Below are 17,885 nucleotides of genomic sequence, written 5' to 3'. Positions count from 1 at the left end.
CTTTGAACCACCTCCAATGCATTTACATCCCTCCTTAAATATGGAGACCAAAACTGCACACAGTATTTAAGGTGCGGCCTCATCAATGCCATGTATAACTGAAGCATAAGATCTTACTTTTACGTTCAATTCCTCTTGCAATAAAGGATAGCATTAATTATTTGCTGTACCTGCAGACTAACTTTTTGTGACTCATGTACTAGAACACCCAGATCCCTCTGCACCTCAGAATTTAAGTAATATTCTGATTTTTTGTTCTTTTATTCTTCCTGCCAAAGTGAACAACTTCACATTTTCCTACATTGAACTCCATTTGCCAGATCTTTGCCCACTCACTCAACCTATCTATATCAATCTGCAGCCTCCTCATGTCCTCTTCTCCAACATACTTTCCTACCTATCTTTGTATCATCTGCAAATTTATCTACCATGTCTTCACTCCCTTCATCTAAGTCATTGATGTAAATCATAAAAAGTTGAGGCCCCAGCCCAGACCCCTGTAGGGCCCCGCTTGTCACATCCTGACAATCGAAAAAAGACCCATTTGTGCATACTCTCTGCCAGCCAGAAATTCTTCTATCCAGGCTAATAGGTTACCCACTAGACCATGCACTTCTATTTTCTGTGATAATCTTTGATGTGGCAACTTATCAAATGCCTTCTGGAAATCCAAGTCCAGTACATCTACAGGCTCCACTTTACCCACTGTGCATGTTACTCCTTCAAAAAACTCCAATAAATTGGTTAAACATGATTTTCCTTTCATAAAACCATGCTGATCTTCCTGATAGTCTTGAGCTCTTCTAAGTGCCCAGCTATAACCTCCTTAATGATTGATTCTAATAACTTCCCCACAACAGACATCAAGTTAATTAGTATATAGTCTAATTAGTCTATAGTCCACTCCCCACTGACACTCTCTAGAGGACCAACATTCACTTAGCTTACTATTTTTCTTTTTAAGTAAAAAATCTTGCTATCCAATTTTAAATTTCTAGCTCGCTTCCTCTCATACTCGAATTTCTTTCTCCTGATTAACCTTTTAGGCCTACACTTTCCTGTTTTCTGCCTCCCTCCCTTCTTGAATAGAGGGGTTATATTTGCTACTTTCCAATCTGATGGAACCTTTCCAGAATCTAGCAAATTTTGGAAAATTAATACCAGCGCACCGATTACCTCATTAGCCACCTCTTTTAAGACCCATCAGGACCCGGAGACTTGCCAGCCTGCAGCTCCATCAATTTGCTCAGTACCATTTCCCCAGTGATTTCAATTTCATCAAGTCCCTTCCTCCCATTCACCTCCTGTTTTTCAACTATTACTGGAATGCTTTTTATATTCTCTATAATGAACACGGAAGCAAAATATTTGATCATCTCTTCTGCCATTTCCTTATTATCTACTATTAACTCCCCACTGACACTCTCTAGAGGACCAACATTCACTTAACTTACTATTTTTCTTTTCAAGTAGAAAATCTTGCTATCCAATTTTAAATTTCTAGCTTGCTTCCTCTCATACTCGAATTTCTTTCTCCTGGTTAACCTTTTAGGCATTCTCTGTCATTCTTTACATTCTGTCCAATCACCTGTCCTGCCACTCATCTTTGTTAAGTTGTATGCTTTTTCCTTAAGTTTGATGCTTTCATTAACTTCTTTAGGTAGCCACGGATGTTGGGTCCTCCCCTTAGCATTTTTCTTTATTGTAGCAATGTACTTATTCTGAATACCCTTAAGTATCCCTTTAAATGTCTGCCACGGCTTCTCTATTGATCTATCCTCTAGCCTAGTTTCCCAGTTCACTTCAGCTAGCTGAGCTTTCATCCCCACATAGTAGCTCTTATTTACGTTTAAGACACTAGTCTTAGATCCACTCTTCTCCCTTTCAAACTGGATGTAAAGTTCAATCATATTGTGGTCGCTGCTGCCTAGGGATGTCTTTACTCTGAGATAACTAATTAATCCTGTCACGTTACACAATACCAAGTCTAATATAACCTGCTCTTTGCTTGGTTCCTGAACATGCTGCTCTAAGAAACTATCTTAATAGCATTCTAAGAACTCCTCATCCAGGCTACTACTGCCAATCTGATTTTTCCCTGTTTATATGGAGATTAAAATCACCCATGATTATTGCCATCCCTTTATCACAAGCACACAATATATTCTCTTGAGTACTTTGTCCTACACTGTGGCTATTGTTAGGGGGCCTGTAGATCACTCCCATGAATTACTTTTTCCTCCACTATTCCTCATCTCCACCCAAACTGATTCTACATCCTGATCTCCTGAAGCAAGGTCATCTCTAACTATTGCACCAATGCCCTTTCTGATTAACAATGCTACCCCTCCACCTTTACCCAGCTTCCTATTCTTCTTGAGCATCATGTACCACTCAATATTAAGGACCCAACCATTGTCATCCTGCTGCCATGTCTCCGTAATTTCTATCAGATCATATTTATTTCCTTCAATGTGGGCCATCAATTCATTTACTTTGTTATGAGTGCTACGCGCATTCAGATAGAAAGCCTTCAGTTTTGTCTTTTTGTTACATTTGTAACATTTAGCCCTGACTGTTGATTTATTCTCAGGCTTTTTCTCTGTCCCTTCCTGCCATCCTCTGACCCTCATTTCTCATATTCCTATTGCTCTCCTGTCTTGACTCTACAACTTGAATTGCTGCCTCCACCCAAGCTTGACCCCTCACCACTCTTGTTTAGTTTAAATCACACATCGACTAGTACACGGTGACATCACCCCGCTCCCTGGGTATTTCCTCAACTGGGAGATTTTTCTCTGACTCCAGTGCTTCTGATATCTTTCCAGCTGTAGGATCCAGCAGGAGATTTTCAGATTGAAAACAGTGAGATAGTTTCAGAGTTGAGTATTTTTCACCATTCATCTATAATTTAGAGCTTTTAGTTCTATTCTCATCTCTGTGAGAAGTTCCATGTCTCTGGGGCTTGTGTGGCTCCTTTATTGTGGATCTGAATCCACGTCCATCTATTGCTCTGTTTCACCTCTGCCCTCCCTGATTACCTCTCTGCCATTGTCTAACTTCCTCTGTCTCTATTACTGGGTGTATTTTAATTATGTTTAGTATTTTACTGTTACTTCTATCGACCATGTCTAAATGAAGTTTCCACTGCTGTCCATCCCCTGACCATGAGCTGCAGTCTTACCAGCTTTATCTTCCCACAGTACCTTCCATAGTCAGGAATTGTTTTTCCTGTGCTATAATCCATTTCTCTTCCACTTCTGAGCTTATATTGACCATCAAATTCTGCACCATTTTTATTCTCCCCAATTCATTCTGCACACCCTGAAATGTTAACTCCACAGATATTGCCTGACCAGCTGAGTATTTCCAGCATTTGCTCTTTTTATATCCAATTTCCAGCAGCTGCAGTATTTTGCTATTATTTTATTGCAGAACCGAGTCTAGAAACACAGATGGACCAATTAAGAGTCCGTTTGTTTCATCGAATCACAGAATCATTGAATGATTACAATAAAGGCAGAGGCCGCTCAGCCTGTTGTGCCTGTGCTGGCTTTCTGCAAGAGCAAATCAGCCAGTCTCACTCCCCACCCCTTTCACGAACAAAACCAGAAAATGTTGTCAATCCCCAGTTGCCTGTGGGGAAGATGATTTTTGACCTTCTTGAACCACTGCAGTGCTTGTGATGAAGCTGCTCCCACAATGCTGTTAGGTAAGGAGACACAGGTTATTCACCCTGTAATGATGAAAGAACAGTGATATATGTCCAAATTAACAATAATTTGTATTTCTATAGCACCTTTTGTGTAACAGAATGTTCCAAGATGTTTCACCGGAATGTTAGAAAGGAACATTTGAGAACGAACCGCAAATAGAGATATCAGGGCAGATTAATAAATGTGTGGTTGAAAAGGTAAGTTTTAAGGATTATCTTAAAGGAGGAAAGTGAGGTGGAGAGGCTTATGGAGGAAATTCCAGAGTTCATGGTCTTGGCAGCTGAAGACGCGGCCACTAAAGGTGGAGGAATTAAAATTGGGAATGCTCAGGAGGTCAGAATTAGAGAAGTGTAGATATCTGGGAGGGTTGTGAGGCTGGAGGAGATTACAGCGATAGGGAGGGAGAGACAATGGAGGGATTTGAAAACAAGGATGAGAATTTTGAAAATGAGTTTCTCCTTATCCTGGAGTCTTTGTAGGTCATTGAGCACAAGGGTGATGGATGAACAAGACTTGGTGCGAGTAAGCACATAGGCAGCAGAGTTTTGAGATTACAGGGAGGCTGAATGTGAGGAGGCCGGCCGGGAGTGCGTTAGGATAGTTAAGTCTAGAGGTAACAAAGTAATGGATGAGAGTTTCAGCAGCAGATGAGCTGAGACTGGGCTGGAGTCGGGCGATGTTACTGGGGTGGAAATAGGTGGTCGTGGTGATCATGTGGATATGTGATTGGAAGCTCATCTTGGGGTGAAATATTTCACCATAGTTGTGAACAGTCTGGTTCAGCCTCAGACAGTTATCAAGGAGAGCGACTCTGCCACCTCTCTCCCTCTGTCTCTCTTTCTCTCTCTCTCTCCCTCTCTCTCTCTCTCTATTTTCTCCCCGAGAGGCCAGAATCTTGTGTGGGCTCAGACCAGGTGGCGAGTTCCCATCCCTGAAGGACATTAGTGAACCAGTTGGGTTTTTATGACAGTCCAGCAGTTTTCATGGTCACTTTTTCCTCGTGCCGGCCCCACAAATTCCTAGATTCATTCAGCTCAATTTCACAACCTGTCTTTGTGTTTTTGTGTGTTCGCTCTCACTCCCTTTTATCTGTTTTAAATCAATTTCTCAGGGGATTAGAAGGGGAGGATTTGCAGCAGGGAAACTCAAACTAAACATCACATCAGGACCTGACGGAGTCACCCAATTTATCATAACCTGAATATCATCAGATTTTGAACATGGAGGAAAAAAGCACCGTTCACAATGGGGTGAAACCGTACACGTGCTCTCTCTGTTGATGAGGCTTCAACCGATCTTCTAACCTGATGGAACATAATGGAGAGAAACCATGGAAATGTGGGGACTGTGAGAAGGGATTCAAATACCCATCTGACCTGGAAAAGTCACAGCGCAGTCATACTGGGGAGAGGCCATTCACCTGCTCCACATGTGGTAAAGAATTCACTCAGTCATCCAACTTGCGGAAACACCAGTGAGTTCACACTGAAGAGAAGCCTATTAAATGCCCAGACTGTGGGAAGTGCTATAAAAGTTCCGGGGAACTCATGTTCCATCAACGTGTTCACACTGATGAGAGACCGTTCAGGTGCTCTCACTGTGGGACTGGGCTCAAGACATCATCTGATCTCACTGTACACCAGCGCAATCACACTGGGGAGAGGCTGTTCATCTGCTCCCAGTGTGGGAAGGGATTCACTCAGTCATCCCATCTGCTGACACACCAGCAAGTTCACACTGAGGAGAGGCTTTTCAAATGCCCAGGTTGTGGGAAGTGCTATAAAAGTTCTGGGAACCTGATGCGCCATCAACGTGTTCACACTGATGAGAAACCGTTCACCTGCTCCAAGTGTGGGAAGGGATTCACTCAATCATCTCAATTGCTGACTCACCAGCGAGTTCACACTGATGAGAGACCTTATAAATGCCCAGACTGTGGGAAGTGCTATAAAAGTTCCGGGAACCTGATGTCCCATCAACGTGTTCACACTGATGAGAGACCATTCAGGTGCTCTCACTGTGGGACTGGGTTCAAGACATCATTTGAGCTCACCGTTCACCAACGGATTCACACTGGAGAGAGGCCATTCATCTGCTCTAATTGTGGGAAGCGATTCACTACCTCATCCCATCTGCTGAGACACCAGCGAGTTCACAAGTAACTGTAGTGATTTGATTTTGCTGTTAATCACATCCAGACTGAACCATGTTCTTTGGGGTCTGTTTGTGCTGATGTTCATCGACTCCTAATATTCTGGATGAAGTTAAATAAATCAGCTTTTTGTTAAATATGTTGAATCTTTTAAACATCTCTGCTGGTTCTTTTTGAAGGGCTCACCTTCTCCCCAGTCTCCTCCATCCTCACCGCCAGAAACATTTGTGAGGAGCTCATGGAGCTTCTTTGTCACTAAGATTGAGACAATCCAGTCAGTTGCCTCTGCTGCTTCCCTCCCTTCCACTAACCCACTGGGACAAACTGTCTCTAAAGTTCCTCCTTGTCTGAGCCCTGAACTCACATCTTTCTCCAGTTTCTCTCCCATCTCCCCTCATGTCCTCCCAATGCTCATCTTGTCCATGAGACCCACCTCCTGCTCCATCGACCCTATTCCTACTACAATGTTGATCACCCAATTTCCCCATGTTCGAAGACATGGTTACCAGTTCTCTCTCTCCCTCTCCAGGGGCTGTTCTTTGCCTCAAATCTGCCATCATCACCCCCTCCTCAAAAATAAACCTTTGGTCCCACCGTTCTTGCAACTACTGCCCCATCTCCAACCTCCCTCTCCTCTCTACACTGTTCGAACGTGCTGTCACCTCCCAAATACTAGGATTGTCAGTGTGAACAGGGTGGGGTGTGTTTGGAGACAGGATGTCCCAGTTCTCCACCCTGGGATTCTCAGTGTGAACAGGGTGAGATGTGTTTGGAGACAGGATGTCCCAGTTCTCCACCCTGGGATTCTCAGTGTGAACAGGGTGAGATGTGTTTGGAGACAGGATGTCCCAGTTCTCCATCCTGGGATTCTCAGTGTGAACAGGGTGGGATGTGTTTGGAGACAGGATGTCCCAGTTCCCCACCCTGGGATTCTCAGTGTGAATAGGGTGGGATGTGTTTGGAGACAGGATGTCCCAGTTCTCCACCATGGGATTCTCAGTGTGAACAGGGTGAGATGTGTTTGGAGACAGGATGTCCCAGTTCTCCATCCTGGGATTCTCAGTGTGAACAGGGTGAGATGTGTTTGGAGACAGGATGTCCCAGTTCTCCATCCTGGGATTCTCAGTGTGAACAGGGTGGGATGTGTTTGGAGACAGGATGTCCCAGTTCCCCACCCTGGGATTCTCAGTGTGAACAGGTTGGGATGTGTTCAGAGACAGGATTTCCCAGTTCCCCACCCTGGGATTCTCAGTGTGAACAGGGTGGGATGTGTTTGGAGACAGGATGTCCCAGTTCTCCACCCTGGGATTCTCAGTGTGAACAGGGTGGGATGTGTTTGGAGACAGGATGTCCCAGTTTTCTACCTTTAAAGGGACAGGGAGAGGACCAGCTGGGCTGAATGACGCTGCTTTATGACATCACTGCAGTACCTAGTAACCATTCTCCCTGAGCCCTGCTCATTATGGGCTGGCTTTAGCTCAGTGCTGTTACAGGAAGGGAAACAGGAGGAGGATTCGAGCCGTATGGAGCTCAGGATTAATGGAGAGAGATACAGGATTAATTTCTACCTTACTGAGTGAGAAATGTCATTGTCCTGGACACTCCCTGTCAATCAGTATCTGCATCCTGGGGACAGACTGATGGGTTTACTCTGTATATAATCCGTGCTGTATTTGACTGGAGAGTATTTGGTTCTGACAGTAGTTGTTCATCTCGAATATGATGAGATAAACCCGTCAGCTTCTCCCCCAGACACAGGCCCTGAAAGACAAGGAGTGTCTGTAATATTTTGGACCATGTCCTTTACTCAGTTTTGAATTCCTTGTTCACATCTCCTCTCATCCTGCTTAGTTCTAATGAAAATACCCCCAGTTTCTCTAGTCTCTCCTCATGGGGAAGAGAAGTTGGAATTAAGTTAGAAACTCAGAGAGGAGCTTCACTGCAGACAGATCACCATGAGAAAACATTTCATTTCACAGTCAGTTGTTTTCATCTGGAACACACTGTCTGAAAGTTTGAGGGGAGCAGGTTCAACAGTAACTTTCAAAAGGGAATTGGAGAAATGCTTGAAGAAAAACATTGACAGGGAAAACATCAGGGGAATGGACTATTCAGATCGCTGTTCCAAAGAGCTGACAAAGGTATGATGGGCCGAATGGCCTCCTTTTGTGTTGTAGCTTCTCATCCATGGTATCATATCTGTGAATCTTTTCTGCACCCTCTCCATGGCCTTGACATCATTCCTGCCCAGGAAGTTGCCCAGGATTTGACTCAATATACTGAATACAGTTTAACCAATGATTTACAAATTAATTTTGAAAAGAAAGTTGGAGTAACAGGTTCAAACAGCATTTTAAACTTGTCCTTCACATTTAAAGATTTGTGTATCTGAACCCCTTGTAACATGGCTAAAAGATATTGAGGTAAAATCCCTGATAAAGTGTGTATTATGAGATAGAGAAATTTAGTCTGAGTTAGAAACTCAAACAGGCTCTTCACTGCAGACAGGTCACCATGGCAACACTGATAAGACATTCCATTGCACAGAATCAGCTCATTGGAAACTCGAATCAGATCAAGGAAAAGGATAGAGTTTGTCTGTTATTAACCACAATATAAACTGCAACCAGAGTAAGGAATAGAATAGATCAGATTATAATGTGTGATGTTTTCATCTATAACTGTGAAACTATCAGAAATAACAGAATTAACAGTGGGCAGGAGAGTTTAGGGGGAATGAGAAAATTCCTGAAGAAAAGTAACTGCTGGGAACCAGGGAATGTGTCCTTGTAAATCACAGATTAGAGAAATTCCAGCTGTCTTTTCCTCACTTCCTGCCAAAACCCAGCAGAGAAGCCAAAGAAGAGTCAGTGGCCAGAGCTGGATCACCACAGGGTATAAAAGTGAGGGGATACTGATGTAAGGGGGCAGTCGGGACAGGAGACACCAGAGGTCAGGGTTCTATCCAGCGGGCTGACCTCGTGTAAGTGACTGTGGGCACACGGGACTTGCATGATTACTCTGATTGATGGATGAATGTAATATACGGTGGAGGACAAAGAATCTGATCTGCTTGTGTTTCTTAAAATAGCATTAAAGTTGTTGCTACTGGCTCTCAAATGGCATTAGTTAGAATCTTTCATGTCTTTACTGCTCTGTTCCTCTGCACCTTCTAAACCTTTTCCATTTACAGTATATTTCAACTTTTATAACTCATCAAATCCACGGCCTCGTACTTCTCGGTGTTCATTTTTATTTGATATCTACCCGTCCAATTAGAATTATAAATTGGTTACAGCACAGAAGGAGATCATTCAGCCCGACGTGTCTCTCCTGGCTCTCTGCAAGAATAATTCACTATGTACCAATCTTCCACCTTTCCCCCGTAGCCCTGAAACCTTTTCCTCTTCAGACAATGATCCAATTCTCTTTGGAAAGTCTCGATTAGATCAGCCTCTGTAACACTCTCAGGCAGTGCATTCCAGATCCAAGCCACTCAGTGTGTAAAGAAAACAATTGCAAAGTGACGTCACCCTACTCAATGGGATTTTCCTCAAAGCCACGACTTTTGAAACCTCTGACTCCAGGGCTTCTGTCACCTCTCCAGCTGCAGCCTCCAGCAGGAGATTTTCAATTAGAAAGAGTGAAATAGTTTCATAGGTGAGTTTTTTTGAGCATTCATCCACAACTTTGAGACTTGACTGCTCCGCTCGGTTATTCGTGTGAGATTCCGTGACTTTAGGACTCTTTTACTCTCGATCTGAATCCATGTCCATGCTCTGTTTCACCTCTGCCCTCCCTGATCACCTATCCTCCATTGTCCAACTTCCACTGGCCCTGTAATTGGCGTATTTCAGCCTGATTTGGTATTTACTGTTACTTTCACTGACCATCACTAAATGATATTTCTACTGCTGACCATCCCCTGACCATGTGCTGCTCACCAGCGTTATCTTCCCACAGTATCTTTCATAGCCAGGAATTGTTTTTTCCTGCACTATAGTCCATTTCTCTTCCACTTCTGAGCTTTTATTGACCATCAAATTCTACACCATTTTTATTCCCTGTAACTCATTCTACACACCCTGAGACATTAACTTTGTTTCACTCTCCACAAACACCAGTATATATTGCCAATCTCCAGTTGCCTGTGGGGAAGATGAGGTTTGACCTTCTTGAACCGCTGCGGTCCGTGTGGTGAAGGTGCTCCCACAATGCTGTTAGGTAAGGAGTTTCAGGTTATTCACCCAGCGATGATGAATGAGTGGTGATAAATGTCCAAATCAACAACAATTTGTATTCATATAGTGCCATTGTGTAATAGAACGTTCTAAGGTGATTCACAGGAATGTTATAAAGAAACATTTGATGCTGAGCCACATAAGGAGATATTAGAGCAGGTGACCAAAAGCTTGGTCAAAGAAGTAGGTTTTGAGGATTATCTTAAAGTAGAAAAGCAAGGTAGGAGAGGCAGAGAGGTTTAGAGAGGAAATTACACAGCTTACGGCAATGGCAGCTGAAGGCACGGCCACCAAAAGTGGAACAGTTAAAATCGGGAATGCTCAGGAGGTTGGAATTAGAGGAGCGCAGATATCTCAGAGGGTTGTGAGGCTGGAGGAGATTACAGAGATATTGATTTGAAAATATGGATGAGATATTTAACATTTTGGTGCTTCATAACCCTTTGTAGGTCACTGAGCACAGAGGTGATGGTGAACACAACTTGGTGCGAGTAAGCACACGGGCAGCAGAGTTTTGGATGACCTCAAGATTACAGGGAGATTGAATGTGGGAGGCTGGTCGGGATTTGGTTAGGATGGTTAAATCTCGAGGTAACAAAGGAACGGGTGAGAGTTTCAGCAGCAGATGAGCTGAGGCTGGGGTGAAGTGTGGCAATGTTGCTGAGGTGGAAATAGGCGGTCTTGGTGATGATGTGGATATGTGGTTGGAAGTTTATTATGGGGTAAAATGTTTTGCCACGGATGTGATCAATCTGTTTTAGCCTCAGACAGTTCCCAGGGACACGGATGGAATCAATGGCTAGGAGTGGAGATTGTAGCAGGGAGGAGATTTCTGCTCAACCAGTTCTGGACGTCAGACAACTCAGGACAGTGTGTGACTAAGTGTTGGGGGGTGGGGGGGGGGGGGGGGTGGGGGGGAGAGAACACGAGGAGGGGGGCGGTGTGGGACTTGGATCTGATGGGCCTTCAAAGTGGTGGAGATTGAGGGTTTGGGTGATTCTGACAAAGCTCTGATTGAGTTGTAGATATCTGAAATCTCTCCCCTTCCTCCCCGACCTCCCTTTCCCTCCTCCTCTCTCTCGCTCACTCTTTCTTCCCCCTCTCCCATCACCCTCTCCCATTCCCCTCTCCCCCCCATGTCTCCCTCTCACTCTCTCTCCTTCTTAGAAATCAGAGTCCAGACTGGTTGGCCAGTTCCCTTGCCTGAAGGACACTAGTGAACCAGTTGGGTTTTTTTTGACAATCAGCAGTTTTCATGGTCACTTTTTCCTCATGCCGGCCCCACAAATTCCCAGTTTCATTCAGCTCAATTTCACAACCTGCCTTTGTGTTTTTGTGGGTTCTCTCTCACTCCCTTTTCTCTGTTTTAAGTTAATTTCACAGGGTATTAGAAGGGGAGGATTTGCAGTTGGGAACCTCAAACCAAACCTCACATCAGGATATGACAGAGTCACCTAATTTATCAAAACCTGAATATCATTGGATTTTGAACACAGAAGGAGAAAGCACCGTTCACAGTGGGGAGAAACTGTACACGTGTTCTGTATGTGGACAAGGCTTCAGCCGATCATCTGACCTGCCAAAACATAAATGCAGAGACAACAGGGAGAGAATGTGCAAATGTGGGGACTGTGGGACGGGATTCATTTCCCAATCGAAGTTGGAAAGTCGTCAGCGCAGTCACACTGGGGGAGAGACCATTCACCTGTTCTGCGTGTGGGAAGGGATTCACTCGGTCATCCCACCTGCAGACACACCAGCGAGTTCACACAGGCCGTTCATCTGCTCCAAGTGTGGAAAGAGATTTATTAATTCATCCAACCAGATTGCACCTCAAAGAGTTCTTAATGAGAAGAGACCGTTTAAATGTCCAGACTGTGGGAAGTGTTATAAAAGTTCCCAGGAACTGATGTACCATCAGTGTGTTCACACTGATGAGAGACCGTTCAGATGCCCTGTTTGCGGGACTCGGTTCAGGCAATCATCTCACCTCTCTCTACACAAGCACTCACACACTGGAGAGAGGCCGTTCATCTGCATCAAGTGTGGGAAGAGATTCACTCAGTCATCCCACCTGCTGAGACACCAACGAGTTCACAACGAACTACAGTGATTGGGTTTTGCTGTTAATATCATATAGAAATGAATCATGCTCAATGGGGCCTGTTTCTGCTGATATTAATAACCGCAAACTCAGTTATAGGGGTTAATATTCTGGATTAAAGTCAAATAAATCAAATTTGTGTCAAACACAGAGGGTGTTGATTTTTTTAAAAATACCTCCAACACAAGTTAGTTCCTGTTTTAGTCTCTCCCTCTCCCCTGTCTCCTCCATCCTCACCTCCTATGAAAAGCGTGAGGAGCTCATGGAGCTTCTTTGTCACTAAGATTGAGACAATCCAATCAGCTGCCTCTGCTGCTTCCCTCACTTCCACTAGTCCATCCTAGACACAATATCCTTGCAAACGCACATCCCACCTCTAACCACCCTAACCTCCAAGATCCTGGTTACCTCCCAGATCCATGTCCATAGGTCCATGTTTGAATTCCTACAGTGAGATTTTTGCCCCTGTCACATCTTTGATTGAGACAATCTGATCAGAAATAATGAGGACATGGTTGATCAGAATTTTGTAAATTTGACATCAAAATCAATTGCGTAAATAAATAATATTTATATTGAAAACTGTATAAGGAACCCAAGCCCAACTTTTTGTGTCTTTGGGTCAGGGGAACTTTGTTAATTAAAGCAAATTGTGCATGGGTTCTGTTTTAAATCAATTTCACAGGGTTTTAGAAGGGGAGGATTTGCTGTCGAGAAACATAAACTAAACATCACATCAGGACCTGACAGAGTTGCCCAATTTGTCGTAACCTGAATATCATTGGATTTTGAACATGGAAGGAAAAAGCACCGTTCACAGTGGGGAGAAACAATTCACGTGTTCTGTGTGTGGACGAGGCTTCAGCCGATCACCTGACCTGTCAGAACATAAATGCAATTGCAGTGGGGAGAAACCTTGGGAAGGTGAAGGGATTCAGATACCCCTCTGAGCTGGAAACCCATCGGTGCTGTCAGACTGGGGAGAGACCGATTACCTGCCCCAAGTGTGGGAAGGGATTCATTCAGTTATTCCAAGTGTTGAAACAACAGTGTGCTCATAGTGGGGAGAGAACTTTTAAATGCCCAAACTGCAGGAAGTGCTATAAAAGTTCCAGAAACCTGACATACCATCAATGTGTTCACGCTGATGAGAGTCTATTCAGGTGCTGTCACTGTGGGACAGAGTTCAGGCAATTATCTGACCTCAATGTACAACAGCGTAGTCACACTGTGGAGAGGCTGTTCACTTGCCCCCAGTGTGGAAAGGGATTCACTCGGTCACCCCAACTGCTGACACACCAACGAGTTCACACTGACAAGAGACATTTTAAATGTCCAGACTGCGGGAAGTGCTATAAAAGTTCCGGTAACCTGACATATCATCAACATGTTCACACTGACGAGAGACCGTTCAGGTGCTCTCGCTGTGGGACTGGGCTCAAGACATCATCTGAGCTCACTGTACACCAGCGGGTTCACACTGGGGGGAAACCGTTTGTTCACCTGCTGGAATGTAGGAAGGGATTCACTCAGTCATCTCACCTGCTGACACACCAGCGAGCTCACACTGGGGAGAGACCTCTTAAGTGTCCAGATTGCAGGAAGTGCTATAAACATTCCAGTGAACTGATGTCCCATCAACGTGTTCACACTGACGAGAGACCGTTCAGGTGCTATCAGTGTGGGACTGGATTCAAGACATCATCTGGCCTTATTGTACACCAGCCAGTTCACACTGGGGTGAGGCCATTCATCTGCTTCGAGTGTGGGAAGGGGTTCACTTGGTCATCCCATCTGCTGAGACACCAGTGAGTTCACAAGTAACCACAGCGATTGGAGATTTCTGCTAATCTTCTTTAGCACTGCAGAGTTTCTAGAAGGCTGCTCACAACCACCTCCTCAAGGGCATTTAGGGATGGGCAATAATTGCTGGCCTGGCCAGCGATGCACACATCACGTAAACAATAAAAAAGGACTGAGCCATGTTTATTGGGGTCTGTTTCTGCTGCCCTTAATATACTCCAGCCAAATTTTAGATGTTAATATTTTGGATAAAGTCAAATAAATCATTTTTGCGTTGAACACGGTTTGTTCAGTTTTTTAATATCACTGAGACAAGTTAATTCCTTTTGAAGGACTGTCCCTCTCCCCTGTTCCTCCATCCTCACCTCCAACAACAAGAGTGTGGAGCTCAAGGAATTTCTTTGTCACTAAGATTGAGACCCATCTCCTGCTCAATCGGCCCTATTCACATTAAACTGCTGATCACCCAACTTCCCCATGTTCACTGATATTGCTAACAGTCCTACATCTTCATGTACTGTTCCTCCCTCCTTCACACCTGCCATCATCAACCCCTCGTCAAAAAAACAAACCTTTGACTCCACCGTCCTTGCAAACACGTGCCCCATCTCCCAACTCCCTCTCCATTCCACACTGTTGGAACATGCTGTCCCCTTCCAAATATTGGGATTATCAATGTTTACAGGGTGGGATGTGTTTGGAGACGGGATGTCCCAGTTCTCCACCCTGGGTTTCTCAGTGTGAGCAGGGTGGGATGTGTTTGGAGACAGGATGTCCCAGCTCTCCACCCTGGGATTCTCAGTGTGAACAGGGTGGGATGTGTTTGGAGACAGGATGTCCCAGTTTTCACCTTTAAAGGGACAGGGAGAGGACCAGCTGGGCTGAATGACGCTGCTTTATGACATCATTGCAGTGCCTAGTAAGCATTCTCCCTGAGCCCTGCTCATTATGGGCTGGCTTTAGCTCAGTGCTGTTACAGGAAGGGAAACAGGAGGAAGGTATGAGCCGTGTGGAGCTCAAAATTAATGGGGAGAAACACAGGATCAATTTTGACCTCACGGAGTGAGAAATGTCATTGTCCCGGACACTCCCTGTCCCTCAGTATCTGTATCCGGGGGACAGGCTGATGGGTTTACTCTGTATCTAATCCGTGCTGTATTTGACTGGAGGGTGTTTGATTCTGACAATGATTGTTCACCTCGATAATGATGAGATAAACCCATCAGCTTCTCCTCTGGACGCAGATCCTGAAGGACAAGGAGTGCCTGTAATATTTTGGACCATGTCCTTGACCCAGTTTTGAACTCCTTGCTCACACCTCCGCTCATCCTGCTTTGTTCTAATGAAAAGACCACTAGTTTCCCCAGTCTCTCCACATGGGAAAGAGAAGTTGTAATTAACTTAAAAACTCAAACAGGAGCTTCACAGCAGACAGGTCACCATGAGAAAACATTTCATTCTGCAGTCAGTTGTTGTTATCTGGAATACACTGTCTGAAAGTTTCGTGGTAGCAGATTCAACAGTGACTTTCAAAAGGGAATTGAAGAAATGCTTGAAGGAAAACATTGACAGGGCCATGGGGAAACAGCAGGGGAGTGGACTATTCAGATAGCTCTTCCCAGGAGATGGCAAAGGCACAATGGGCCGAATGGCCTCCTTTTGTGCTGTAGCCTCTCAACTGTGGTATCGTCTCTGTGAATCCCTCCTGCACCCTCTCCATAGCCTTGACATCATTCCTGTTGTAAGATGCCCAGAATTTGACTCAATGTTCTAAATGCAACTTAACCAATGATTTACAAGTTAATTTTATGAAGAAAAGTGGGGTAACAGTTCAAACAGCATCTTAAACTTATCCTTCAAATTTTAAGAATTGTGTATCTGAACCCCTTGTAACATGGCGAAAAGACATTGAGGTAAATTGTCTGATATCATGTGTATTATGGGATAGAGAAGTTTAGTCTGAGTTAGAAACTCAAAAAGGCCCTTCACTGCAGACAGGTCACCATGGTAACACTGATAAGACATTCCATTGCACAGAATCAGCTCATTGGAAACTCGAATCAGATCAGGGAAAAGGACAGAATTTGTCTGTTATTAACCACAATATAAACTGAAACCAGATTCAGGAATAGAATAGATCGGATTATAATGTGTGATGTTTTCATCTATAACTGTGAAACTATCAGAAATAACAGAATTAACAGTGGGCAGGGGAGTTTAGGGAGAATGAGAAAATTCCTGAAGAAAAGTAACTGCTGGGAACCAGGGAATGTGTCCTTGTAAATCACAGATTAGAGAAATTCCAGCTGTCTTTTCCCCACTTCCTGCCAAAACCCAGCAGAGAAGCCAAAGAAGAGTCAGTGGCCAGAGCTGGATCACTACAGGGTATATAAGTGAGGGGATATTGATGTAAGGGGGCAGTCGGGACTGGAGACACCGGAAATCAAGCTCAGGGCGCCCGAGGTTCCATCCAGTGGGCTGATCTCGCGTAAGTGACTGTGGATGCATGAGACTTGCATTTTTACTCTGATTGATGGATCAATATAAGATACGGTAGAGGACAGAGAATCGGCTCAGCTTGTATTTCTTAAAAATGTATTTAAATTGTTGACACTGGACTGTAAATCCTACTGATTTACGAAGACAAATTGTTAACTGGAATTACCCACCTCTTTACTGTTCTGATCCACTACTTTTAAACTGTTCACATTCACAAATATCAGTGGGAATTTTTGACAGATTATGGAGTGCCTGTGAATGGAGAAGAAGTTGGAACTGGTCATGGAGTAACTGTAAATGGGGGAGAAATGTGGACTGGTCAGGGATGGTCTCTTAATGTATAGCAATGTGACTTGTCAAGGACAGTCCGTAAATGAACAGCAATGTGACTTGTTAGGGAGGGTCTCTAAATGAACATCAGTGTTGCTTGTCAGGGAGAGTCTGTAAATGAACAGCAATGTGACTTGTTAGGGAGGGTCTGTAAATGAACAGCAATGTGACTTGTTAGGGAGGATCTGTAAATGAAGAGCAATGTGACTTTTCAGGGAGGGTGTGTAAATGAAAAGCAATGTGACTTGTTAGGGAGGGTTTGTAAATGAAAAGCAATGTGACTTGTCAGGGAGGGTCTGTAAATGAACAGCAATGTGACTTGTCAGGGAGGGTCTGTAAATGAACAGCAATGTGACTTGTCAGGGAGGGTCTCTAAATGAACAGCAATGTGACTTGTCAGGAAGGGTATGTAAATGAGCAAGAAATGGCGTGGTCAGAGTGTATCTACAGGAAGTAGAATTGGTCACAGAGAGTCCTTGGTTAGTTGTGGGAGATATTGGAGATGGATGGCATAGAGGGAGGAACAAAGTGATTGGATAAAGGGATGCAGAGAGAGAGAGATCAAGAGACCAAAAATAACTGAAGACTCCACATGGAGAATAAACAGAATTTTTAAAAAATATATTTACTGTTTTGACAGTTAGTGGCCTTAGAAAAGAAAAAAAACAGGTGATGTCTGATCAGGAAAGAGGAAGCTGGTTGAGGGGCTGCAGTTAGTTTAACACAATCTCAGTAAATGGAGTGATACACAGACCAGCCTCCCATATGGATGAGCGGCTGCAGCAAGAATCACATGAAAACAGGAGATTGTGGAAGGTCCAGCATCGTCAGAATCAGAGAATAGTACAGGACCGACAGAGGTCATGCAGCTCATCGAGTCTAATGCTCAATGGGATCAATAACCAGCTCAATGACCATTCCAGTTCATCCACTCCCATATTCCGGCAGTCTGTTTCTGCTTCAAGTTTTTAAATTCCTTTCAGCAGGTTACTATTGAATCTGTGCATTCAATCTCCTCTCTAAATTCTAACATTTGGCTT

General features: G+C 44.1%; 4 protein-coding genes across 8 annotated transcripts in view; 3 read left to right on the top strand and 1 right to left on the bottom strand.

The window, feature by feature from the left end:
- The window catches only part of LOC144697471 (uncharacterized), a 346,752-nt gene that overhangs the window by 115,103 nt on the left and 213,764 nt on the right, over window positions 1-17,885 (top strand). The window lies entirely within an intron of this gene.
- Window positions 1-17,885, top strand: part of LOC144697557 (uncharacterized) — a 280,480-nt gene that overhangs the window by 105,913 nt on the left and 156,682 nt on the right. The gene's annotated exons all lie outside the window — the stretch shown is intronic.
- Window positions 1-17,885, bottom strand: part of LOC144697540 (uncharacterized) — a 176,963-nt gene that overhangs the window by 42,367 nt on the left and 116,711 nt on the right. The window lies entirely within an intron of this gene.
- LOC144697525 (uncharacterized) overlaps window positions 8,558-17,885 on the top strand; it is a 248,637-nt gene continuing 239,309 nt past the window's right edge. The window contains exons 1-3 of one of the 5 annotated variants that reach the window (XM_078569559.1): window positions 8,558-8,851; window positions 9,993-10,092; window positions 11,493-12,305. In XM_078569559.1, the coding sequence (XP_078425685.1) occupies window positions 11,551-12,222 (672 nt within the window). In that variant the 5' untranslated portion in view covers window positions 8,558-8,851; window positions 9,993-10,092; window positions 11,493-11,550 and the 3' untranslated portion in view covers window positions 12,223-12,305. Of the gene's footprint in view, window positions 9,529-9,992; window positions 10,093-11,492; window positions 12,306-17,885 lie in introns of those variants that run through there. The other 4 variants (XM_078569558.1, XM_078569562.1, XM_078569561.1 and 1 more) reach the window with 4 other exon arrangements.

The sequence above is a fragment of the Cetorhinus maximus genome, chromosome 23 (assembly GCF_964194155.1).
Source record: "Cetorhinus maximus chromosome 23, sCetMax3.hap1.1, whole genome shotgun sequence".
Taxonomy (NCBI): Eukaryota; Metazoa; Chordata; class Chondrichthyes; order Lamniformes; family Cetorhinidae; genus Cetorhinus; species Cetorhinus maximus.
This window is presented reverse-complemented; position numbering and strand designations above follow the sequence as displayed.